The 27,209-nt window shown below is 36.5% G+C and overlaps 1 protein-coding gene across 3 annotated transcripts in view; it reads right to left on the bottom strand.

Moving 5' to 3' along the window:
* Window positions 1-745: 745 nt before the first annotated feature.
* The window catches only part of PLGRKT (plasminogen receptor with a C-terminal lysine), a 48,512-nt gene continuing 22,048 nt past the window's right edge, over window positions 746-27,209 (bottom strand). For all 3 annotated transcript variants that reach the window (XM_043891219.1, XM_043891220.1, XM_043891221.1), the window contains 3 exons: window positions 6,250-6,380; window positions 5,561-5,670; window positions 746-1,151 (listed from right to left, as the gene is read on the bottom strand). In XM_043891219.1, coding sequence (XP_043747154.1) covers window positions 1,030-1,151; window positions 5,561-5,670; window positions 6,250-6,380 — 363 coding nt within the window. In that variant the 3' untranslated portion in view covers window positions 746-1,029. The remainder of the gene's footprint in view (window positions 1,152-5,560; window positions 5,671-6,249; window positions 6,381-27,209) is intronic.

Here is a 27,209-nt window from a genome sequence, read left to right as displayed (position 1 = left end):
ACTGTTAGAAATGAACTTATCTTCATGTTTATTGATTCTCTCTCCAGATCTCCTACTCTTCGCTAGAACTTACTTCTCTGCCTAGGATATAGCAACCTTGTCTCTACATTCACTCATGTAGCCCTAGTGCCTACAACAGTGCCTGACACACAGTAGGTCTTAAAAAATATTTTGAAATTAGCACATGTAAGGTTTACACCTGTAAAAATGGCATAAATATAATTATTTTATGAGTACAGATTTCCTGGTGAGTGGAAATAAAAAAGTAGGCATCCTAATTAACCTTGCCTTCTTCCCGCCTCTCTAGCAACTATACCCTGAGTCATTATTTGAATGTTTTTACCTTTTGTCTTTCACAACTCTCTTTGCATGTCCAGAATGCATTAAGGCAGAAGTTTTTCAAGATCTTTTAGAGTGTAGACACGGGAGCCAAACCATCTAAGGTTATGTCTCAGTTCTGTCTGTGAATAATCCTGAGTAAGTAATTCAGTTTTTTTATTCCTTAGTTTTCACATCTATGAAATGATGCCTGCCTGGTGAGGTTGCTGGGATGATTACAAGAATTTATGCAAAACAGAGAGTGTATGGCCATAGCAAGTGCAATATACATGTTAATCATTAATATTAGTATTTTTCTATCATGTGGAGATAGGACACAATTTAAAAATCCAAATAAAAGTAGTATCTGTGGGAGATTAATGTGATGGTGAAAGTGTGTGTGACAGAGAAATGAGAGCAGCAGAAATTTTTGCTTTCAGAAATTCAGAACAATATATTTTATAATGTTACATTCAGATGTTTGTGATACAAATACATATATAGGAAATCTTAAAGTTATTTAGAGTACTTCCATGAGTTTGTGTTGAATGGTATAAATTTTATTTTAAAATAGTTTAACAAAATTCATCGTGATTACTATTTTAAAATGAAATCCATTATATCAAAATCACAAGCATTTAAAAAATTATAAAGGTCATGATTCAAGTCAACAATTCTGTTTTTTTGAGATTTGATGGGGTAAACATGATTTCATTTGTCTATGAAAAATTTACTCTGTTCCCTTCTTGCTTTTTCAAGGCTTTCAAAAGTGATCATTCCTTTTGGCAGCTGCAACTTACTCTTTTCTGTTTCCAGTATGTTCTCAGCTTCACCTTAAATAAAGTACAGAAATGTACAAGGTCACAAAGGGGTAATCAGCATTTTGTGAGAAGACCTACTTGCTGTATTCCAGTGACACGCTGTAACACTGTATGGAGCCATGCCCCCAGATCTCACTGTTAAATATCTTACCTACTGTCCCCGGGAGAACTGACCTCCCAAAGGAAATACAATAATGAATACATAAGATACATCAGATACGTAAGATACATCAGATTCCAGAGACTTTATCTGGCAGAGGACAGCATTTTTAAATATAGAAGAGAAACAATACCAAGTAACACTGCTTGTTCCTTGCAGGAAAGTCAGGATGATGAGTTTGAGTTGTGTCAGGAGGGGATTAGGGCAGAGAAATCACCTATTAGTTCTTCTTACTGCCCCTTCTTATAAGTGACATGAGGAAAAATAAAGTTTACCTAAATCTCTAATTTTTCAAGAAAGCTAATCTTTGACTTGAAACTACTTATAAATATCCCAAATAAATGCACACACGCATATATATATATATACACATTTTTATAAACAAGTCCTCTTTTAAATAATAGCTCGTAATATCTTGGGCCCGGTGACTTTTGCCAACTTTTATTCTTTAAGACTAATTAGTAATATTTGAAAAAGTATATATTGTTGACATTCCACATACTTTCCTTGAGAATAAAGGCAATTGTTTTCTTTAAGTATTCCTCTTTTAACACACAATTAATTTATATTCCAAACCCAACAGGGCAGGCTACAATTTGTAAATTATCACAGCATTCCAACTATCAGCAAACATGTTTTTTACCCCCCCCCAGTCTTAAATAGTAAATAAAAATAATAATAAAATTGTATGTAATTTTGCAGGCTATTGATGACAGACTAGATGTTTCCATGTGAGAGTACCTTCCACATGACAGTTTCTTAGTATGTGTTAACAGAATGGCTGATAATAAATTCAATTAAACAGGAAGTGTGTATCTTGGAGTGATCACTAGTTAACAGGGCTATATGTTATAGTCTCTATATTTTTTTAAATGGTAAATTCCTTAGTGGGTTCTAAATTTTTTTTTTAAACAAGAAATTTCCATTTCCACAACATAACTTGGAAGTTAAACTTTTATACTCTATAGATTCTAATGGGCCTGTAATAAAAGTATTTCCAAAATACATAAGCAAAATGTTCCTAGAAAATAAATTTGCCCTTCATTAGTAATATCGTCAAGTGAATGCTATATAACAGTTGAGATTTCTTAATACTACATATTAATTTGTATGCGGCACTGAGAATTCTAATGTGCATATAAACAATGAGACACAGTTGAGCTCAGACTAAAGAATTCTTAAGCAGATGAGTAACATGAAACTGAACAGGTTACTGAAATGAATTTTAACATAAGTAAATCAATTTGTACAGTTAGTTTTCAGCTTAAAATAGAATTGTACTCCAAAAGTTAATTTGTAGATCAGTGTTTTAAAACTCAGAATACATTTTCCACAGTGATATATGCTATAAATTTCTAGGCAACCCACAAGACACTGTTTAGCCCGCTATATACTGAAATGTGATACCAATAACGTCTGACCCCAGAAGACATTTTAACCTAGTATCTTTGTGAAAAATGTACTTCTGTTTTCAAATGGGGATTTTTTTTTAATTTATTTTTAATTGGAGGATAACTACTTTACAATTTTGTTTTGGGTTCTGCCATAGAGCAACATGAATCAGTCATTAGTGTACGTGTTCTCTCCCTCTTGAACCTCCCCTCTCAACCCTCCACCTCATCTCACCCCTCTAGGTTGACACAGAGTACCACATTTAGCTCCCTGTGTTATACAACAACTTCTCATTAGTTATCTCATTTACATATGGTAATGTATATGTTTCAGTGCTACTCTCAGTACATCCCACTCTCTTCTTCCCCTACCATGTCCAGAGTCTGTTCCCTATGTCTGTATCTCTATTCCTGACCTGCAAATAGGTTCATTAGTATCATTTTTCTAGATTCCATATATATGCATTAATATATGACACTTGTTTTTCTTTCTGACTGACTTCAGTCTGTATAGCGGACTCTAGGTTCATCCACCTCACTAGAACTGCCTCAAATGTGTTCCTTTTTATGGCTGAGGAGTATTGCATTGTATATGTACCACAACTTCTTTACCCATTAATCTGTTGATGTATGTCTAGGTTGCTTCCATGTCCAGCTAATGTAAATAGTGCTGCAATGAACATTGGGGTCCATGTGTCTTTTTCAGTTATGGTTTTCTCAGGGTTATATGCCCAGTGGTGGGATTGCTGGGTCATATGGTAGTTTTATTCCTAGTTTGGTTTTTTTTTTTAAGGAATCTCCATACTGTTCTCCATACTGGTTGTATCAATTTACATTCCCACCAACAGAGCAAGAGGGTCCCCTTTTCTCCACACCCTTTCCAGCATTTATTGTTTGTAGATTTTTTGATGATGGCCATTCTGACTGGTGTGAGGTGATACTTCATTGTAGTTTTGATTTTCATTTCTCTAATAATGAGCATTGTTGAGCATCTTTTCATGAGTTTGTTGGCCATCTGTATGTCTCCTTTGGATAAATGTCTATTTAGGTCTTCCTACCAGTTTTTGTTTGGGTTGTTTGTCTTTCTGGTATTGAGCTGCATGAGCTGCTTATATATTTTGGAGATTAATCCTTTATCAGTTGTTTCTTTTGCAACTATTGTCTCTGTCAAATGGGAATTTTAAAGAACATATAATCCCTCTATCTCCCTAAGTCTGTGAATGAAATGTTTTACTCCCTACTTCCAATACCAATAGAGGAATCTGCACCTTCTCCTTTCCCATACCATATCAGTCCCTATAGAGCCTCAGGGATAGTCATGAGCCTATGGCTCAGGAGAGACAGGATGTCAAAAATGAAGGCTTGGGAAACTCTGTTTCCAGTGTGCTCTGGGCTGAAGGCATCAGGAGTAGGGAAATAGTTATCATCATGAGTGGTATGTGGTGGTGGGAATCAAAGATATGGATATCCTGGGGTCTTTCTGGGTCAGGAATGGCATCTGTGTCAGCAGTGCTATTTTCTAGGGCAGTGAGAGCCAGAGTTCAGTGTGAAAGCAGCACGGTACTGGTGAATATTTAACAACAAGCTTCCCAAAACAACAAAAAATATGTATAAGCTTATTATGTACTTTGCTTATTATAAATTTTGCTTATATGAAATATGTGTAGCACATAATTTATAAATAATAACACGTATAATACTCTTTATCATGAATTCCTTATAGCAAATTGATCCTTAAAGAATGTTTTTATTGATTTTTGCTGAACTCTTTTACCCATAGCTCACCTATAACAGTTGATGAGAGAGTATAATTCAACATGAATGATGGTTGCTGTTTTTATTTATGTTAATAAGTAGGACAAAACTGAAACAAGGACAAATGTTGGAACTTACTTGTTTGAGAATGCTGTGAACTTTGTTGAATCAGATAATAGTTTTAAAATATTAGAACACTTCCTAAATTTTTTAATGTTATTCACAATATGATGGCTTTTTACAGTATACTTTTAAGACTAATATACATTATTAACATTTTCTTCATCATTTTTTTTTAAGTCTAGACCATGGGTTGGCAAACTTTCTTAAAAGGCCAGATAGGAAACATTTTAGGCTTGTGGGCACTTTGATATCTGTTTCAGTGAGTCGTCTCTGACATGGAAATGGAAAAGTAGGAATGAATGGGCACGTCTGTGTTCCAATAAAACTTTATTTTCAAAAATAGGTGGCCAGCCTGTTGACCACAGTTTATCAACCCCTGATCTAAACAATCAACAAAATAGGAAGTCAAGCCTTAATTTGGGATTTGCAGATTTCCATGGTGTAAATACTCCCACCATGACCAACTTTAAACTGACATGCCAGTGGGATGTCATGGAAGTCAGAGTTGCATCTGTATTTTATTGTATCTATATATTGTATCTGCATTTCCACCATACAGATACAGTAGATATATATAACTTGAAGATATATACATAACTTAAGAGTATAGATAATAGTAAAATTAGAGACTGATAAGCTCTGAGTATGTATTAATGTTCCATATATAATGCAAACTATTTATTTTCTGTAATTTATTGAATTGTAAGTTTATATACTTTAATTTTTTTAAATTTCAGTATAGTTGATTTACAATGTTGTGTTAGTTTATATCATTTAATTTTTAATAATAACTATATTTAACAAACAGCTTACAAAATTCCTAAACACTTAACAGTTGGCTCTTGTGAGCTGTTTGAGGTGACTTCAGCATATTGCGGTGTAAGAGGGAGCGGAAATACTGGTCAATGGTAGCTCAGGGAGAGTTGGGAGGCCTGGATCCTTGAACTGAAAAATGAATCAGAAATTGAGACTCTGGTTTATCAAAGACTTACCTTTCATTCTGTGTATAAGGGTTCCATAGCCCATGTCATACTGATAGGCAAGGACAAAGCCTAATGGAACCATAGGAAAGATGAGGACGGGCTTCTTCCCTTTAATTGCTCTGATTCAAGAACAAAAAAGAATTAATATAAAAGAAAAACCTGCAAATACATATCTCTGTACTCAATGAAAAAAAAAAAAAGTTACCCGCTTTTTGGAAGAATATCCTACATTTCAGAAGGTACGTAATTCTCCATGGAGATTGGATTTCCTTATTCATAATTCCTCAGATTCTGCAGTTCTCTGGTAGGGTGTATGGGCCTATGATTTGTTCACCTTTATTTGATGTTGAGGCTCAGATTATTCATTTTAAAAATATGTAAGTATTGATGTTTATCCCTTAGGGATTGTGGAGATGAATTTGTAGAGACCTTCTAGCTTTGTGTAAAGTCAATCTTCTCCCTTACTAATATTGTAAAATGGAGAAAGGTACAGGAGAAATCTAAAAAACTAAAGGCAGAATTAACTATTACTATCCTTATTCTACAGAATTACCCCCAAGCACTAACCTATAAGAGTTACTTTGTTGACATATATGTGTACTATTTAGGTCAAAGTCCTATTTGGCCAACTTAATAATATGATCATGGCAAAGACAAAAAGAAATGGAAGAAAATTTTAAAATAAATAGCAAACATACCCAGCTGTTAAAGAGACGGCTGTAATGCCAAAAAAAGTTCCAAAATATTTGAGGAATTCCCGAGACCAAGCAATCTGCATAGCCATTTGTCTTTCTCTCATTTCATTCTGCATTATTAGCTGCCTTTCCAGCTGAACAAAAGAAAAGACAAAAGTATGGTTACACATATTTGAATCTGAGCACAGAGTTAGCAATCTGCTTTTCCAGTGCACTTTCTTTCTTAAAATTTATATTATTTATATATTATATAATTTATAATTATAAATAATTCTATAATAACATATTCCATTTTTGTATTTATCAAAGAGGGAAGAAAAAAAATGGTTTGGCATTATTTATATCAGTTCAGTTCAGTCGCTCAGTTGTGTCCAACACTTTGCAACCCCACGGACAGCAGCTCGCCAGGCTTCCCTGTCCATCACCAACTCCCAGAGCTTACTCAAACTCATGACCATCAAGTCGGCGATGCCGTCCAGCCATCTCATCCTCTATCATCCCCTTCTCCTCCTGCCCCCAATCCCTCCCAGCATCAGGGTCTTTTCCAGTGAGTCAACTCTTTGCATCAGGTGGCCAAAGTTTTGGAGTTTCAGCATCAGTCCTTCCAATGAACATCCAGGACTGATCTCCTTTAGGATGGACTGGTTGGATCTCCTTGCAGTCCAAGGGGCTCTCAAGAGTCTTCTCCAACACCACAGTTCAAAAGCATCAATTCTTTGGTGCTCAGCTTTTTTTATAGTTCAACTCTCGCATCCATACATGAGTACTGGAAAAACCATAGCTTTGACTAGATGGACCTTTGTTGGCAAAGTAATGTCTCTGCTTTTTAATATGCTGTCTAGGTTGGTCATAGCTTTTCTTTCAAGGAGCAAGAGTCTTTTAATTTCATGGCTGCAGTCATCATCTGCAGTGATTTTGGAGCCCAAGAAAATAAAATTTCTCACTGTTTTCAATGTTTTGCCATCTATTTGCCATGAAGTGATGGGGCCAGATGCCATGATCTTGGTTTTCTGAATGTTAAGTTTTAAGCCAACTTTTTCACTCTCCTCTTTCACTTTCATCAAGAGGCTCTTTAGTTGTTTGCTTTCTGCCATGTGTGGTGTCATCTGCATATCTGAGGTTGATGATATTTCTCCCAGCAATCTTGATTCCAGCTTGTGCTTCATCTAGCCCAGCATGTCGCATGATGTATTCTGCATATAAGTTAAATAAGTAGGGTGACAATATACAGCCTTGACGTACTCCTTTCCCGATTTGGAACCAGTCTGTTGTTCTGTGTCTGGTTCTAATTGTTGCTTCTTGACCTGCATACAGATTTCTCAGGAGGCAGGTAAGGTGGTCTGGTATTCAGATAACCATGATTACTTATATATTCCTTATCATAAATAATTACTTTTAAGCTTTATATTCCATACATTTTCTATTTTATTACTAAAACACACCATGAAAATTTTCCTTGCAGTGTCAGGAAGTGAGGAAGATAACTGCTTTTTTCTCTTTAAATTTTTCCAATTTCTCTTCAAGCATTCCTATCCCTAATACTCACATCACCCTCCTTGAGTATTAGACCTTATTTACCACAGAAAATTTTTTGTTAAAAGGGTGGGTTGAGCTGATCTGTTTTACTTTAAAACAATGCTCAAATGTTAGCTTATCAGTTTTGCAAAGTATTTTGGGAGCTCAGCTTAGATGGCTGTTAATCTGGAGATTCTCTCATTAAGAAAAAAAATACATTTTACAGCAGCTAAAATCAGAATCCAGTTAACATTGGAAGGTTAATCTAGTGTATAAAAATTGTTAATGGGAAGAATTCATGGTGCAATCATTTCCAATTCTAATTGAAATTTTAGACAAGCATTTAAATTAGAAATAGATTCTTTAACTTGATTTTAAAATGAAAACAAAAGCAGATTGTAGGAAGAATTCATTATTTAGTTATCCATTTCTGGGAAATATCCCATGGGATATTTCAAATATCCCAAATATCCCATTTCTGGGAAAAGATACCTCTGATATTTGTGTACACATGCAATTTAAAAATAAAATATTTCACTATTACAAGAAAATAATGGTTAATTCATGAAATTGAAAAAGATATTATTTTTGCATGTTTTCCTGTTCTAATTTGTATGGATCTAAGAGTTCTACAGAAAAATGAGCCTGACCCAGTTATGACCAATAAATCTTAGATTTGCTGCTTTTGAACTGTGGTGTTGGAGAAGACTCTTGAGAGTCCCTTGGACTGCAAGGAGATCCAACAGGTCCATCCTAGGAGATCAGTCCTGGATATTCATTGGAAGGGCTGATGCTGAAGCTGAAACTCCAGTACTTTGGCCACCTGATGTGAAGAGTTGACTCATTGGAAAAGACCCTGATGCTGGGAGGGATTGGGGGCAGGAGGAGAAGGGGATAACAGAGGATGAGATGGCTGGATGGCATCACCGACTTGATGGACATGAGTTTGAGTAGACCCCGGGAGTTGGTGATGGATAGGGAGGCCTGGCGTGCTGTGATTCATGGGGTCACAAAGAGTTGGACATGACTGAGCGATTGAACTGAATTCCTCTAGTGAGCAGTCGTTTCTTTTCAAAGACAATGCTAAGTAAAAACCTAAACTGAATAGCTACAGATAGGGAGAGAAAGGTCAAAGTGAGAAACAAACATAAGTGTAACTAGAGTTTAATGTTATAAGATTTTTTTGTGCTATAAGCATTTTCACACAGGATTTTTGTAAACATAAATTTTTTTAGTTATTTCTTTAAAAAATTTTATAGTTGATTTACAGTGTTGTATTAGTTTCAGATGTACAGCAAAATGATTCAAAGTGATTCAGTTATATATATGTATATATACACACACATTCTTTATCAGATTCTTTTCCCATTTAGATTATTACAGACTATTAAGTTTCCTGTACTATAGAATAGGTCCTTGTTGATTATCTGTTTTATATATAGTAGTGTATGTAGGGTAATCTTAAACTACTAATTTATTCCTCTCCCCTACTTTCCCCTGTGGTAACCATATGTTTATTTTCTTAGTCTTTGGTTCTGTTTCTGTTTTGTAAATGAAGTTGCCTCATTTTTTTTTTTTAGATCCCACATATAATTGACATCATGATATTTGTTTTTCTCTGTGTGACTTACTTCTCTATGTCCATCCATGTTGCTGTGAATGGCATTATTTCATTCTTTAGTGTGGATAAGTAATATTCCATTATATATAGTACCACATCTTTATCCATTCCTCTATCACTGGATATTTAGGTTGCTTCCATGTCTTGGCTTTTGTTAATAAATAGTGCTGCAATGTACATTAGGATGAATGTATCTTTTTGAATTATGGTTTTCTCTGGATAGTTATATGCCCATGAGTGGGATTCCTGGATCATATGATAGTTCTATTTTTAGTTTTTTAAGGAACTTTCATATTATTCCCATAGTGGCTATACCAATTTACAGTGCTACCACCAATGTAGGAGGGTTCTCTTTTCTCTACACCCTCCCCAGCATTTATATCTTGTAGACTTTTTGATGATGGTCATTCTGACTGGTGTGAGGTGATATATCTCACAAATGTTATTTTGATTTGCATTTTTGTCTATCTGTATGTTTTCTTAGGAGAAACGTCTGTTTAGCTCTTCTATCCATTTTTTGATTAGGTTGTTTGCTTTTTTATATTAAGGTACATGAGCTATTTGTATATTTTAGAGATTAGTCCCTGTCAGTCACATCGTTTGCAAATATTTTCTCCCATTCAGTGGGTTGTCTTTTCATTTTATTTATGGTTTCCTTTGCTGTGCAGAAGTTTTTAGGTTTACTTAGGTCCCATTGTTTATTTTTGTTTTTAATATTCATTGCTGTAGGAGGTGGATCAAGTCAAAAAAGATATTGCTGTAATTTATGTCAAAGAATGTTCTGGCTACATTTTCCTTTAAGAGTTTTATAGTATCGGTCTTACATTTTGAGTTTATTTTTGTGTATGGTGTTAGAGAATGTTCTAATTTCATTCTTTTATATGTAGCTGTCCAGTTTTCCAAGCACTACTTATTGAAGAGTCTGTCTTTTCTCCATTGTATATTCTTGTCTCCTGTGTTGTACATTAATTGACCATAGGTGCGCCAGTTCATTTATGGACTTTCTCTCCTGTTCTATTGATCCATATTTCTGAGACACATATTAATTAAATTGAAAAAATTATAAACAAAGAGAAAATATTAAAATCCAAAAGAGAAAAACAACAAATAACATACAAGGGAACCCCCATGAGATTACCAGATGATTTTTCAGCAGAAACTCTGCAGGCCAGCATGAAATAACATGAGATATTTAAGGTGAAGAAAGGGAAAAACCTGCAACCAAGGATACTTTACCCAGAATATTCTACCCAGCAAGGCTTTCATTCAGATTCAACAGAGAAATCAAAAGCTTTATAGACAAAGCAAAGAAAATTCAACACTACCAAGCCAGCATTTACAGTAAATGCTAAAAGAACTTCTCTAGAGGAAAACCATAAACAAAATGAAAAGACAACCCACTGAATGGGAGAAAATATTTGCAAACGATGTGACTGACAGGGATTAATCTCTAAAATATACAAATAGCTCATGTACCTTAATATCAAAAAGCAAACAACCTAATCAAAAACAACTAAAAACAAGAAACTTATGAATGGGAGAGCTCACCAGTAAAGATAAACCTGGGGCTTCCCAGGTGGCGCTAGTGGTAAAGAATCCACCTGCCAATTCAGGAGACACAAGAGAGGTGGGTTAAACCCTGGGTCGGTAAGATGCCCTGGAGTAGGAAATGGCACTCCATTGAGAATTCTTGCCTGGAAAATACCATGGGCAAAGGAGCCTGGAGGGCTACAGTCCATGGGGTCACAAAGAGTAGGACATGACCGATCAACTGAGTGCATACACAGAGATAAACATAAAGTAAAAGCAGGAAATAATCCACACACAAATATGATATCAAAGTGAAAAATTGTGAGAAGAAGAAAGTCCAAATGCAGGATATTGGAAATGCATTTGGAATTAAAAGACCAACAACTTAAAACAATCACACACTGAAAGTGAGAGAATGGAAAGAGGTATTCCATGCAAATGGAAATCAAAAGAAAGCTGCGGTAGTAATACTATATCAGACAAAACCAGACTTTACAGGCTATTACAAGAGACAAAGAAGGACACTACATAATGATCAAGGGATCAATCCAAGAAGACAACAATTGTAAATATATATGTATCCAACATTGGAGCACCTCAGTGTATAAGACGAATGATAACAGCCATAAGATTTTCTTTTATAATCCTTCTGAATATTTTATTTTCACAAGAGGTACATTTTTTATTATGTACCGTTAATTCATACTCACTTTCTTGTGATAAAATACTAAAGTCTAATTTGATAGTACTGATTAGCAAGCAAGGATAGGAAATATTAAAAACAATAGTGGTTCAGTATTGGTCATGGGTCTGGGGGCAGAGGAGTCACAGGAAATACAGAATGGTAGAAAGGGAAAGGCATAAACTGTCAAGAATGACACTGGCATCACTGACTCTCAGTCTATAGGAGGACAGTTAGCACTCCTTGTCTTAAATAGAAAATGAATTCCAAGTGAATCAAAGCCCCAAACGTACCAAATGAAGTGATAAATGTATTATAAGGAAAATTTGGAGACTGCTTGTGTATCCTTAGGAAGTCAAAGACCTTTCCAAGGAAAACAAGAAACATGAAGGAAAAAATTAACAGATTTTATACATGAAAAACAAAAAATTCACTACCTCACTCCTATTAGGATGGCTACTATGAAGAACAACAACAACAGAAAACAAGCATTGGCATGGGGCAAAGATGTGGAAAAAGGCTGGAACCTTTGTACATTGCTGATGGGAATGTAAAATGGTGCAGCTGCCACAGAAAATGGTATGGCAATTCCTTAAAAAAATTAAACACAGAATTATCATTTTATCCAGCAATTCCACTTCTGGGTGTATACCCAAAAGCAATGGAAGCAGGGACTTGAATAAACACTTACACACCCAAGTTCATTGCAGTATTATTCACAATAACCAAAAAGTGGGAGTAACCCAAAAGGCCACCAACAGATGAATGAATAAACAAAACAAGACATATACATGAAATATTATTTAACTTTAAAAAGGAGAAAATTCTAAACCATGCTCCAACATGGAAGAAACTCAAGGACATTGTGCCAGTTGAAATGAGCCAGACACAAAATAGCAAATATTATATAATTTCAGTAATATGAGGTACCTCCAGGAGTCAAATTCATAGAGACGGAAAGTAGAATGATGATTGCTAGGGGTTGGGGAGAGAGGAAGTGGAGAGATAGTGTTTGATGAGTACAGAATTTCAGTTGGGAAGATGGAAAAAGAAGGATGGTGGTGATGGTTGCACGAAGGAGCATGATGAAAGGGTTAAGAATGTGTGTGAGTCCTGCAATCAGACTGCCTGCAAGTGAGTACTAATGCCTCACTTATAACACTGTGTCCTTGGGCAAATCACTTCATTTCTCTGTAGCTCAGTTTCTTCATCTATAAAATATAGAAAATAATAGTAACTACCTCACTGGGTTGTCATGAGGACTACATTTTTAATGAGAATAGCATGTAGAAATAATACAGCCCCATGGCTGAATTCAGAAACATCTATTAAAATTTAGACTTCCCAGGTAGCTCAGTGGTAAAGAATCCAGTTGCCAAGCAGCAGACATGGGTTCAGTCTCTGGGTCAGGAAGATCCCCTGGAGAAGGAAAAGGCAACTCACTCTAGTATTCTTGTCTAGGAAATCCCATGGACAGAGGAGCCTGGCTAGCTACAGCCTATGGGGTCACAAAAGAGTTGGACATGACTTAGCGACTAAACAATAACATTAAAATTTAAAATACACCTGCCCCTTGATCTGTCAATTCCACTTTCAGGTCAAGTGACGACTTAATGAAAACTGGTTGATTTTTTCTGTTATTTGTATCATCATCATAATTATTCCTATGCAGCTATTTATTCTGACATGGAAAAATATTTCAGCCTATCATATGTGTGTGTGGGGGGTGTCCTTGACTATATATGTATTTTTCTCTTGACATCTGTTTCTTTCCTTATCCCCATCACCACTACTTAATCTTAGTCTTCCCATGTCCTTCACTTACAATTATAGTCTGGGTTCATTCTTAATGAGTATAAAGAAGTTAGATACCATACTAGGAAATTAAGGTCACATGATAAGCCTACAACTGGGTCAGGAAAAGAAACTGTTGACTAGGTCCTGCTCACACCACCTCTCAATGAGGAGCCTGTCTGGGGTGTCTAAGGAATAGCTAAGTGTGGCCAGAATGGAATGACCAAGGGGGGAAGTGATAGAAGTTGCAGTCAGAGAGGTGACTGCAAGAGATAGATCACCCAGGGCAGTGCCTCTCAAGCTCCAACATGCATGTGAATCATCTGGGGATGTGTTAAAAGCAGATTCTGATTCAGTAGGACAAAGAAGGACACATGATTCTGTATTTCTAATCAGATCCTATGTTGATGTTTTTAGAAAGTAGACCATATTTGAGTACAGTGTAGGTCTTGTAGGCCTTTGCTGGAATTTTAGTAAAAATTCTAAGGAAGATGGGAAGCTACTGGAGAGCTCTGAGCCAGAAGTGTAGTTTAACATTTTAACAGAGCAGTCTGACTTTTAAGAATATCATGTACCTAAAAGGCATGAGCACATATTTTTACCACTCGTAGCAGCAATGCTCATAATAGATACAAATGAATCAATCTTAAATATCCATTAATAGTAGGATGGATACATAAATTATGATATATTAATATAATGGAATACTAAAAACCATGGGAAAAGAATGAATTACTGCTACAAGTAACACTGGATAAACCTTACAGACGTGAACTTAAAAAAAAAAATACACACTGTATGATTCTATATATGCATGCTTGCATGCTAGGTTGCTTCAGTCTCATCCGACTCTTTGCAACCCTATGGATTGTAGCCCCCCAGGATCTTCCTTCCATGGGATTCTCCAGGCAAGAATACTAGAATAGGTTGCCATGCCCTACTCCAGGGGATGATCCCATATATATGAAGCATTAAAAATGGCAAAATTAATCTATGGAGGCAGAGATCTAGATAGTGGCTGCTTTTAACAGTGGGAGAGGCAGGAGGAAGCCTCCTAGGTTGCAAATGTTATATTGATCTGGATGGTAATTATATAGGCATAAATGTATTTATAAATTTATTGACCTCTATACACAAGATCTGTACACTTTACTGTGTCTATGATATACTTCAGAAGAAAATAAGCGGTTGTAAGGGAGCAGGGTAAAAACTGCAAAAGCCATTGGGAGGCTGTAGCACTAATCCAAGCAAAAGATGGGGGGCTGGAGTAGAGCGATAGCAGTGGAGATAGAAAGTGGTTGGATTGTGGAAATGTTTGGAATTTAGAACTAAAAATTGTTTTCTGACGGACTGAATAAAAGGATGTGAGAGAAGGGGAAGAGTAAGAAGTGATCTCAGGTTTGTAGCCTGAGCACAGCATACTGGTGCCACTTATGGAGATGGAGAAGCCTGTAGGAGAAGTAGATTTGGTGGATGAGAATGGGGTCAGAATGAGGAACTGGGGTTTGCATATGTCAGTTTGAGATGCTTGTGAGTATACAGGTGGCTGTGTCAAGTAGTCAGTCTGTAGCTATAGCCAAAGTCTGGGCTAGCAATAGAAAAAGTCATCAGTTATATAGCTGGTGTTTGAAATTATGAGACTAGACAAGCTCCCCTAGGAAGTGGGTGTAGATGCAGAAGAGAGGACAAGTGTGATCTGAACCAGGGCCACTCCAGGAATGTACAGGAGTCAGGGAGAAGAGGAGGCAAAGGGATCTAAGCTGGTGTGGTCAGGGAAATAGGACGAGAACCAAGAAGTGCTTTTCCAGAAAGGAACTGAAGAATGTGCTTCAAGGAGTGATCAGTGATCAACTGTGTCAAGAGTTGCTGAGAAACTGAGTGTGATGAAGACTGAGAGATTAATTATATTTACTAGTAAACATCTGAAACTATGCCTGTCACATAGTAAATGTTCAAATATCATAGGCTACATGAAGAATATCATAAAACCTGTGTAAATCAGATCATTGTTCTTGTCAAGAGATCGTGTTTTACAGTGAAGAAAGTAAATGTTCTTCAGCAACAAGCTCACTCTTTTACTCTTTCCCTCCAGCTCTTGATATTTTGGCTTAAAATGGGCAAGAGTAAAGGATCTTTTCCTAGGGAAATAGCCTAGCTTTCAGTCCTAGAGATTATAGAGAAATGAAGTGTTTTATTGGCCTGTTCTGTAGCTTAAAGACTTAAAGGGAATGTCCTTCTTCAGGGAAACAGGAATACCATGTATTCAGCCTCCCTGTGCTTCAGTCTCCTCATCAACAAAATGGGATTATCATGCTTATTTCATGATGTGTAACAAAGATTCGGTTAAGTTCAGTTCAGTCGCTCAACCATGTCTGACTCTTTGCGACCCCATGGACTGCTGCACGCCAGGCCTCCCTGTCCATCACCAACTCCCGGAGTTTACTAAGACTCATGTCCATTGAGTCAGTGATGCCATCCAGCCATCTCATCCTCTGCCGTCCCCTCCTTCTCCCACCTTCAATCTTTCTCAGCATCAGGGTCTTTTCCAATGAGTCAGATCTTCGCATCAGGTGGCCAAAGTATTGGAGTTTCAGCTTTAGTATAAGTCCTTCTAAAGAATATTCAGGACTGATTTCCTTTAGGATGGACTGGTTGGATCTCCTTGCTGTCCAAGGGACTCTTATGAGTCTTCTCCAACACCACAGTTCAAAAGCATCTTATAGGTATTAATATACACAAAAGTTTAGAACAATGCTAAGGCACATAGTAAGTGCTAAATAAACAGTAGATACTTATCATATTATCATAATGATATCAGTGTCCTCCAGCTAAAGACTACCAGGAACATGCCTCTAGTTAAAAAAAGTTTCATGGGCCTGCTGCAGTGAAGAAGACACATACTGTGGGAACTGTGAGGAGTCTCAGTGAGAAGGTATTAGAAAAACATTTATACCATATAGACTTATGCCAAGTGATTTGGGGGAGGTTCAAAGATCATTTGAACTGGGTACTGCCAGAAAGTTGTAGTACTTCCCATGATTGGAGATCTTAAGCCTTCTTATCTAGAAGGTGAAAAAAAAATCAAGCAGATCTAAATGGTAAATAGTAAAGATGCAGCAGCACTCATACTAGTCAGGGTTGAGGATGCTCAGTCATTCTGCAGTTTAGACAATGTTCACATCTTTGTCTGTTTGCTAACATAATTACAGAGCGGTCTTTTCTGATGGCGGTGATCTGTGAAACTGCTTATGTTCCACAGGAGAATACCAGGGACTAGCTCAGAGTGCCAAGTCTGCTCCTAGCTGTCAGTTGGGTAGTTTTCTTTCTCATTCTGTGCTTTGAGGGGGTGATTAAAAGACTTCAGGAAGACTTTCAATTTCCTCTGACAATATCTGACTTATGAGTCATCAAAGAGAACATGGAGAGGTGGGTGAGAGGGTACACTGATTGAGGAGAACTCTGATTGCTTAGCGCTAGATGCGCCCATCATCCGTGCTTTGCAGATGAGCTGCTCTCTGGGAGCTCTCTGAAAAAGATATAAAATTAATGAGTGACTCCAAATGAGCCCAGGGAGAAAGTATCAACAGGAGGTGAGAGGAGTTTGCTTCTGGCTCTTGGAGCAAAGGGATCCTGGCACACATCGCAGGATAAGATGGCATTCTCCTAGGTAACCTCAAGCCATTAGGAAGATGAAGTGGAGAAAACAGCTTCATAGTGAGTAGGAATGACCTTCCTTGAGGGATGGAGCCCGTGGAAAACTCCCAGCCAGAATGTACATCTGGAAAACCGAGATGCCAAGGAGAAATTTCAAGGAAGAGAAAGGAGCTAGGGTGAACTTTCCAGGGGTCTGAAATGTAAACAACCAGGAAGGGTGGTGTAGTATGGCCACTAGCACTAAGAAGGAATCTTTTGGTTCAGATAATCATTGTGGAAATGCGGGGGACTGATGCAAGCTGTCTAGAAGGTTCTGAAACTCTGGTGCCAGCCTTCATTTAAATCAGGCTAGGAGGGTTTTTTATTTAGAATTCCAGCATTTGCTCACTCTACCTAGTTAAGTCCTTGTTTATATTTTGCTTGCCTTTCTCCATGTAAAATTATCCTATAAAACCATGGATTGCCAGGGAAAGACCTGACATGTTGACAGAATTAAGGCAGCCTGATGTTAGACCAGTTTCAGGGTCTGAAAGACCACGAGAGAGGCCAGATAGAGTGGGCTCAGGCAGAGAGGGTCAAAGAGGCAGGCTGTGGAGTTTGGAGAGCCTTCCTGCCTGGCCTCTATCCCATGGGCTCTGAGAGCACAGTGAATTCATTACATCATTCCCACCCTTCCTCTACAGTGCTTAGTCTCTGTGGTATTACATAATTCACCAATCAAGTTGGAGTCTGTGTCTTTGGATCCAGAGAGATCCAGATGATCAGCCTCCTTTGGTTACTAGTTACCCGATCTCAAGCATGAGACCCTATACCACAGTTTCTTCAGCCTGTAAAATGCAGCCAGTAACAACTTCCTTGCAAGGTTATTGTGAGACTTAGAGGTGATATTTGTAAAAAGGCAAGCCCAGGGTGTAGAAAACAAAGGATGATAAAGCCAATTGAATCTACTGTGATGCTTTCCACATCTCATGTCAAGTGGGAATATTTTGGGAGAGGAATTTTTAGATGTCTTCAAAATATAAAATTACTTAAAAAAAAATCTATTGACTAACATAATGCTCAACTGTCAGAAAATTGTAATAAAGGGACATTTGTTCTTTTGCGCTATTAAGTCTCCCTACCCTAAATATCAAAGTAGCAAGATTTTCTAAGAACAGCAATAGAAGGATATCTAGCATATCCTAATAGCCTGAAAAATAATTGCTGAACAGATGTTGGCCACGAAAGATGTTAAAATTTGTCTCTGATGGTTAAATGTTTCTGTGTATGTAAAGATCATTAAGTTTACCTAAAATCATTGGTTTGAGTAAACTTTGGATAAAGCAATATGATATTGATTTTGTTACAAAATTGCAGTTGATGACATTTATTTACTTAGGGTATAATAGGAAATAGCCAAGATGTCCTAAAACATTGTTGGGGGTGGTGGTGGGGGGATTGTGTAAGATAATAGAAGGAAGTCATAACCTACTGCAATACCAATTTTATCTACATCATCATATTTCTCATGAGTATAGCATACTTTGGTTTTGTGTTAGAAAACTCCACAGTAGTTTGTCACATGTAGGAAACAAAGGTGATGTCATGTTCACCAGTTCTTAGAGGCGTTGGTGAGAAGCAGTGAGAAACTGGTGTTGATTGAGCTCTGCCTTCCATGCATCACCTGTCATCAGTGGCACAGATTTTTGAGACTGTCCTCCAGAATCAAAGGTAGGGTCTGTGGCTTTGAAGCAAGAGTAAGTTTGGCCCTTAACTGTCAAACCATGAAACGAAGCAGGTAGCCTCACAGGTGTCCTGGTATGTGCACTGATTTTTGTGCTTTGTCCATCTCAGCTGTCCTTAATTTTTTTAGCTAGCCAAGACACACTGAAGCTGGTGACTTAACTAGGTTCGGTATTAAAATTTGAACTGAAATTCAAAGGGAGAGTATAAAATTTGAACTGAAATTCAAAAGGAAAGAAAGGTTGGCTGGAAAGCCTCAAGTAATTTGGATGTACCTTCCCCTTACACACTGCTAGCATGCTAAAGGTTTTGGGCATGTTCTCCTCAACTGGGCAATCCTAGGCCAACCTCCTTGGCTGCAAAAATGCACAGAGGTGAGAAGCTGGCCTGGCCTGGGCAGAACTGAACTGATTTCTTGGAAATCTGACATCTGTACTGTGAGAGCCAAAGGGTGGAAAGGCAGCAAATCTCTTACAACAACAGTTCTGGGGAACTAGGGTTTAATCAAAATGAGACTTAAAAAGGCTGAACATTGTGCAAATGCTACAGTTAGTTATGTAAAAGAGCAAATGCTGGTTTGAATCTTGGCTCCACTGTATACTGACAGCGTGACTCTAGGCAAGCTACTTAACCTCTCTGTGCTTCAGGTTCCTCATCTATAAAATGGGAATAATAATCGGACCTCCTTACTAAGTTATCATGAAATAAAATATGAGAATACATAAAATTCTCAGAATAGTGGCTGGCATTTAGTATGCACTCAGTAAAAATTAGTTACTAGTATTAGTGATATATTTCTTTATTAAAATAGTTAATGGATGTGAAAAATTATTTGCAGTGTTACAATAAAGAGACTTCACTCTGCCATTTTCATTTTCCCTCTTGGTTGACAGAAGTTGGGGCGGGGTTGATGAATGGTTGCTGCTGTTGTTTTTTAGTCATTAAGTTGTGTCCAACTCTTCTGCAACCCCATGGGCTGTAGCCCACCATGCTCCTATGTCCATGGGATTTCCCAGGCAAGAATATTGGAGTGCATTGCCATTTCCTTCTCCATGGGATCTTCCCAACCCAGGGATTGAACCCGTGTCTCCTGCTGGGCAGACATATTCTTTACCACTGAGCCACCTGGGCAGCCCAGGTTGATGAATAGTATTTATTTTTCTCCTTCCACCTACTTAATAATAAGAAGTAGCTGGTTTGAACAATTAAAATCTCATAATAATATGAAATAAATTTAAAAAGACTTTTGTGTACTTCTTATACCTCCTGTTGATTTTCAGCATACTTACTGTGAAAGGTACAGATTTTCTTTTTAATTAGCTCTAAGCAGTTAAATAATGTTTGCTGTAAAATCTCACTAATGCAAGTATAAATAATTATGAATACTTTTTCATAACCATAATTCCCAAAGCAGTTTTTTCTATACTTTAATATGGTCTTTCAATATTAATTTTTTACTTAGCAGCAGATATGTGCTTTTTCAAAGGGAAATTTAGATTAACAGAACTAACAATTTTTCATTTTTTTCTCATTTATTATTTTATTTTGGTTCCAGATAATCTGTTACTAGTTTGTAGTTTATATTCAGGTTTTTATTGCTTTAATAAGGACTTTCCTGGTAGCTCAGGTGGTAAAGAATCTGCCTACAATGCAGGAGATGTTGGTTCAATCCCTGGGTTGGGGAGATCCCATGGAGAAGGAAATGGCAACCCACCCAAGTATTCTTGCCTGGGAAATCCCATGAACAGAGCAGCCTGGTGGGCTACAGTCCACAGGGTCTCAAAAGAGTCAGACACGACTCGGATTAAACACACACACACATTCCTTTAATAACTTGATAATAAAGACCAGCTAACTCAAGGAATCAAGTAATTTCCTTCTAATAATATTTAATCATTTGTTGGTTTAAAGTAAAATTAATCCTTCCTAAGTAGGTTCCAAAGTTAATCTGAATAGATTGGGGATCTAAATGTTTTTAAAAATATATAAAGCTGTACAAATACCATAGGGAAACATGGGTGACTGCCTCTTCAACTTTAATATAGGAAAAGGCTTTCAAAATAAAGACTCAAAATGCAGAGGCAATAAAGGATTATTCATTTGAGTACATGAAAATTTTTAAATGTTTTTCACGGCATAAAAACCCCCTGATAAAGTCAAAGATAAATGACAATCTGGGGGAAAATATTTGCAATATATTCCACAAACAAGAGACCAATATTGCTAATGTATAAAGACTCGAGAGATAAGGGACAAAAACCCATGAACAGATAATTCACAAAAACAAGACACAAATGGCCCTCAAATGTGAGAAAATGTTCAAGTTTACTCATAATTAAAGAAACGCAAGTTAAAACAAGACTGAGGTACCATTTCTTGCCTATCAGATTGGCAAAAATTAAAAAGCAAGACTACACATTCTGGTGCAGAGACTCTGGGAAAATAGGTATTCTCAAATTGGTACAACCCTTCTGAAGGAAAATACTTAAGTGGCAATGCCTAACAAAAGTATAAGGCGCCTGCCTTTGACCCAGTCATCCCACTTTTGGAACTCTAGTCTGACAGTATACCTCCAACACAATAAAAATGTAAAAGCACAAGATCATTCACTGAAGCACTGTTTATAACAGCAAAATATTGGAAATAATCTAAGTACTTCTGGTAGGCAGAACAATGCCTCTCCCCAAAAGAAGTCCATGTCCTAATGCTCAGAATCCATGAATATATTACCTTACCTGGCAAAAAGGGACTATGCAGATGCAATTAATTAAGGAATTTGAGATGGGGAGATTATCCTGAATTATCCAGATTGGCCCAATGTAATTGCAAGTGTCACTGGTGAAAGATGGAGGCAAGAGAGTCAGAGTTAGAAAGAAAGATGCTACACTTCTGGCTTAAAGGGAGAGGAAGGCAACATGAGCCGAGGAACTTGGGCAGCCTCTAGAAACTACAAAATGCAAGGAAAGGCATTCTCCCTTAAGCCTTCCAGAAGGAATGCAGCTCTGCTGATAGCTTGATTTTCTTCCAGTGAGACCCATTTCAAACTTTTGGCTTCCAGAACTGTAAGATTATTTTGTGTCTTGATAATTTGTCATACTAATAGGAAACAAATACAGTGCCCAAACATAATATGAATAAATTATAATATATCCACACAATGGAGCATTATGCAACTGTTAGAAATAAGGAACAGCTCTATGAACTGACTGGAGTGATTCCCATGATATACTGTTAAATGAAAAAAGCAAGGTACTAAAGGGTATCAATAGTATGCTACCCTTCATGTAAAAAAGAAGGGGACACAGGAAAATACACATCTGTCTGTCTATTGTGCAAAAGGTGCAGGAAGGGTAAACCGAAAACTAGGAGATCAGACACTTACAGAGACAGCATGGGAAAGGATGTATAAAGAGGAAATTAGGAATAGCTTAGCAAAGATGAGGATGGAGGGATGCTTCTTTGAGTGTATCATTTTGTATAGCTTTAATTATTAGAATATTGTTTTGTTTCATATACTCCCCTACCCTGTAACTAAACTCAACCTGGATATGGACAGAATACAAAGTATAACTGTATTGCAAATGAAATAATCACCCTGAAGGAGCCCAGGAAGAACTAACCTAATTTACAGAAAAACAGTAGCTTGACTTGACGGTATAAAAGGGAAAAGAACATACAGATAATGTTCTCTGGTTAGTGAACCTATTTCTCATCAGGATATGTATTGGCAATCCTGTAACTATTTCATGTTTCCACTAGGATTGAAGTGAATATATTGCAGAAAATGAGAGCCAGGTTTTTCACTGTTTGAGAAAAAAACTTAAATATAAAGAAAAAGGAAAGGCCAGAATGAAACATCATAATGCACTGGAATTAGATGTATCAGTATGAACTCATGGTTTAGAATATGAAATACTTCTAAGTATAAGTCTGTGTATATCCATGGGTTGGTATATAAATACATGTCTTTGCTGAAAGGTTCTAGGAATAATGACCATAGCAATAAGCACACTTAGAGCCCAGATCTTGGTTTCTAAACACCATTCTCTAAAAACCAGGACTCTTTGAATGAGTGATTAATTCCAGGCCTGGGACAGGAGCGATATATATGAACTAACTTATGATCACAGAAAATGAGCAAAAAAGGATGGGATATGCCAAAGGGACACAGGAATCATCTAGAAGGAATTCCCAATAGTCAAAATAACTACAGCCATAAAATAAATAATCATGGTACTAAATTATAACCCATAGAATATGTCCATACAACCATACTGGTATAAATAACTGAATAAATACATAGAGATGGGATAGATTTTCCAGTGAACAAATATAAATGGAATGAAGGAAATAAAAAGTTACCATTAGGCAAACACCACAGTAATCATTTTTCCATGTAACATCCCACCAATGGATGCTAAAAGCAGTAGGCAAAAGTTTGAGAAGAAGCAAGACAGGAACAGACTCTCAATATATCTCTTCAAAGATATTTATCAACAAGAAAAAATAGTAACTTTCACTTAACCAAGTGACCAAAGTTTAACATTACTAGTAATAAGACCTACCAACAGTATTCTCTGATATGATGCAGTGAGAAAGACATAACAGCATTTTGTGGTTTAAGAATAATGTGTAAAAAGTGCACAAACTCAATCTAGTCATGAGAAAAAGTTGGAAAAACCCAAAGTGAGAGAAATTATACTAAATAACCAATACTTATACAAAACATACTTATCATGGAAGCCAAGGAAAGAATGAGAAACTGTCACAGACCAAAGGAGACCAAGAAGAAACAACAGTTAAATGCAATATGAGATCTTGGATCCCTGAAACACAAAAGGAATATTAGGAGAAAACCTGGTGAAATTTCAGAAAGATCAGTAATTTAGTCAACAGTATTGTACTGATGTTAATTTGCTGGTTTTGGTCACTGTACTATGATTTTATAAATTGTTAGTATTGAAGAAAGCTGAACAAAGGGTATACATAAACTCTCTCCTATTGATGATTAGGCAAATTTTCTGCAAATATAATATTATCTCAAGCTAAAACATTTCTTAAAATCTGGATTCACTCTTATTCTGCATTTTAGTAACTTTATTCAAGAATAATGATATTTTAGCTTTCCCCTCTTATATTAAGTATTAAGGATGTTTATAGGGTTATTTTTTCTCTCTAAAATCCTTCTCCCCCTGTTGCCCCATATTTTCAGTTATCTTAAGGAAGAAAATGATATAGAAACAAGACACATATGAGAAGTCTAAAATTTTAACAGCAAGCCTACCTTACATTATTTCTGAGATAAAATGGGGTAAGTCTGGGTGTGTACACATTATGTATGTATTATGAAGATTTTAGAGGAAAGCAAAAATAATTATTAAAGCCATAGGATCATTTTTTAATTAATAGTTTTGGGCCCCAAACTCTGCATATACTGGGCATTCAGTAAATGAGTTAATAAATAAGAATGTACTTAATGAATTAACAAATAAATTAGATAAATAAATAAGTTAATAAATACTCCCTGCTTGCTCAAGCAATGAAGAACTAAAACTAAAATTCACTCTGATTAGATTTATGAAAATAGAATTATAGTTGAGGGAGGAAACTAAAAGGACCTTCCTGATCCTCTGTAACTGGATTCATTGGTCTCATTTAAGATTGTGAACAAACCTAAAACCAGTGTTCCCCTTAGAGAATTTGAGTGTAGGAAGGGTCCTGGACCCACCTGTCAGCATGGAAGAGCTAGGCAGCAAAGGATCAGCTTGGTGGTTTGACCCTTCTTTGTAATTTGTTTACCTTAGTAGAAGGTAATGTCTATGGTACCAATGACTTTCATTAATTATTTTTCTTTCATTTCTCAACATAGGCAATATACAGGAATTCTCAGTGTTTTTATTAACTCCTCTAAGGGATTTCAGACAAATTAATATCTTGTCCCACACTTGAAGACTTGCTGAACATTTTTATAAGATTCTTTAAAAGTTAGGAAATTCATTTAGTATATTCTTTGCATTTATACCCAATCCTTCATAGTATAGTTAGCTTATTTCCCTTCATTCCACCTTTAGTAAAAAAGACACTAGCAGCTTACCACTGTCTTGAAGTTCAGGCACTTGAAGATCACTAACAGGTCAAGATGTTCATTTCAGAGGGCGTGGGCCCAGGTGAACAGTTTCTTCATCTGAGCCAGTAATAGACTTAACTATGAGATTCCTAATCTTTACTGCACAGTATCTAACTTCATGTTTATAAAGAATAAATCTTATACTCAGAGAACTGGATATTCACATTCAAAAGAATGAAAATGGACTCTTACTTCATACCATATACAAAAAATGAACTCAAAATGGAACAAAAACATAAATATAAAAGCTGAAACTATAAAACTCTTAGAAGAAAACACAGGTGCAAATCTTAATGATCTTGGATTTGGCAACACTTTCTCAGATATGATACCAAAATCATAAGCAACAAAAGAAAAAATAAATTGGACTTCACTGAAATTTAAAACTTGTATGTATCAAAGAACACTGTCAAGAATAGAAAGAACCCACAGAATGGGAGAAAATATTTGCAAATCTTATATCTGATAAGGATTGAGTATCCAAATAAATAAGGAACTCTTACAACTCAACAAGAAAAAGACAAACAATCCAATTTGGAAATAAGCAAAGAACTAAAAGAGATATTTCCCCAGAGATGATATACAAATGGCCAGTAAGCACATGAATAGTATCTAATGGTATTATTACTCATTATGGAAATTCAAAAGTACAATAAGATACCACTGTAAACCCACTCAGAATGGCTAGAATTTTTTTTTATTTTAAAAAGGAAAGTAACATGTATTGGTGAGGATGTGGAGAAATGGTAATCATGATACATTGTTATAGGAATGTGAAATAGTAAAGCCACTGTGGGAAACATTAGTGGTTCTGGGATAAATTAAACATAAAATTGATACATGATTGAGCAATTCTACCCCTGATACATATGCTGAAAGGAATTGAAAAGCAGGTGTTCAAACAAAAATGTGTATAAGTATTTCTTTAAGCAGCACTATTCACAATAGCCAAAAGGGAAACAATATTACTGTCTTTAAACCAGTGAATGGATAAACAAAATGTTGTATATTTATACAATGGAATGAATAGGAGTGAAGTATTGATTCATTACACATCACAGATGAACCTTGAAAAGATTACACTAATTGAAATAAGCCTGACACAAAAGACCACATATTATATAATTCTACATACATGAAATGCCGAGAACAGGCAAATCCATCAGGACAGAGAGCAGATTAGTGATTGCCAGAGTCTGAAAGGATGGGAGAATGAGGAGTGATTGCTTACTGGGTATGGGGCTTCCTTTTGGGGTGATGGAAATGTAATGGAATCAAGTAGTAGTGATGGTTGTACAACACTGTGAATGTACTAAACATCACTGAATTGCACACTTTAAAATGGTGAATTTTATATTGTGTGTGTTTTACTGCAATTAAAGAAAAAAAAAAAAGAATCTCAGAAGAGGGAGGTTAAGAGCAGGTAACCAGGATGGGGACGTGGCAGAAATGAGTTTCAGAGGAATAAGCTGAAGACAGTTGTGAATGAAGGCAGTAGAATCAAGCTGCTGTATCCTTCCTTATAGCTCCCACTGTGGGTGAACTTGTGTTAATCACACTTTCTCTTATTCCAAGGTACTTCTTGGTTAAGGCCCCTGACACTTCTAAGTCTTGAGCCAGTTCCCACTTGGTTATCCTTTTGATGGAGTTGGCTGCTTTCCTCTCCTCTTCAGTACCTGCTCTACATTTTTGGGTTCCTTGTCACCACAGGACTCTCTACAAAGGAAACACTGTACTTTCTTGCTTTCCTTAGAACATCAAGCCCTTCTTATTCTAAGATGTTGGTACAGCTTTCACCTCCAAAAAAAAAAAAAAAGCAGATGGAGGGCATAAGAATTATAGATATTGGGAGTTATAAGGATTTAAGCAATTTCAATTTCTTGTAAGCTATTTGCTCTTATTTGCTGTTTTAATTTTTATGTATTTGAAGAAGCATTTATTGAGTCTACACTGTATTTCACATTGTAAAAATAACTCAAGCTTATACCGTTGTATAGACAAATCACAACCATGGCTTAACACAATATAGATTATATCTTTACTTGTGAACATTGGCAGTCCAACACAGGTCTGAATGGGCTAAAATCATAATATCTGCAGGGCTGTGTTCCTTTCTGGAGAGTGTAGAGGAGAATCTGTCACTAGCATTTCTCAGCTTCTAGAGGCAACCTGCATTCCTTGTCTGGGGGTGCCTTCCTCCATCTTCAAAGCCAGAAACATCTCATCTCTCTGACTCTCTGGTCTTTAACTCTCTACTTTTAAGAATTTGTGTGTTTAGATTGGGTCCACATTGATAATCCAAGATAATTTTCTCACCT

Source organism: Cervus elaphus, chromosome 29 (assembly GCF_910594005.1).
Source record: "Cervus elaphus chromosome 29, mCerEla1.1, whole genome shotgun sequence".
In the NCBI taxonomy this organism is placed as follows: domain Eukaryota; kingdom Metazoa; phylum Chordata; class Mammalia; order Artiodactyla; family Cervidae; genus Cervus; species Cervus elaphus.
This window is presented reverse-complemented; position numbering and strand designations above follow the sequence as displayed.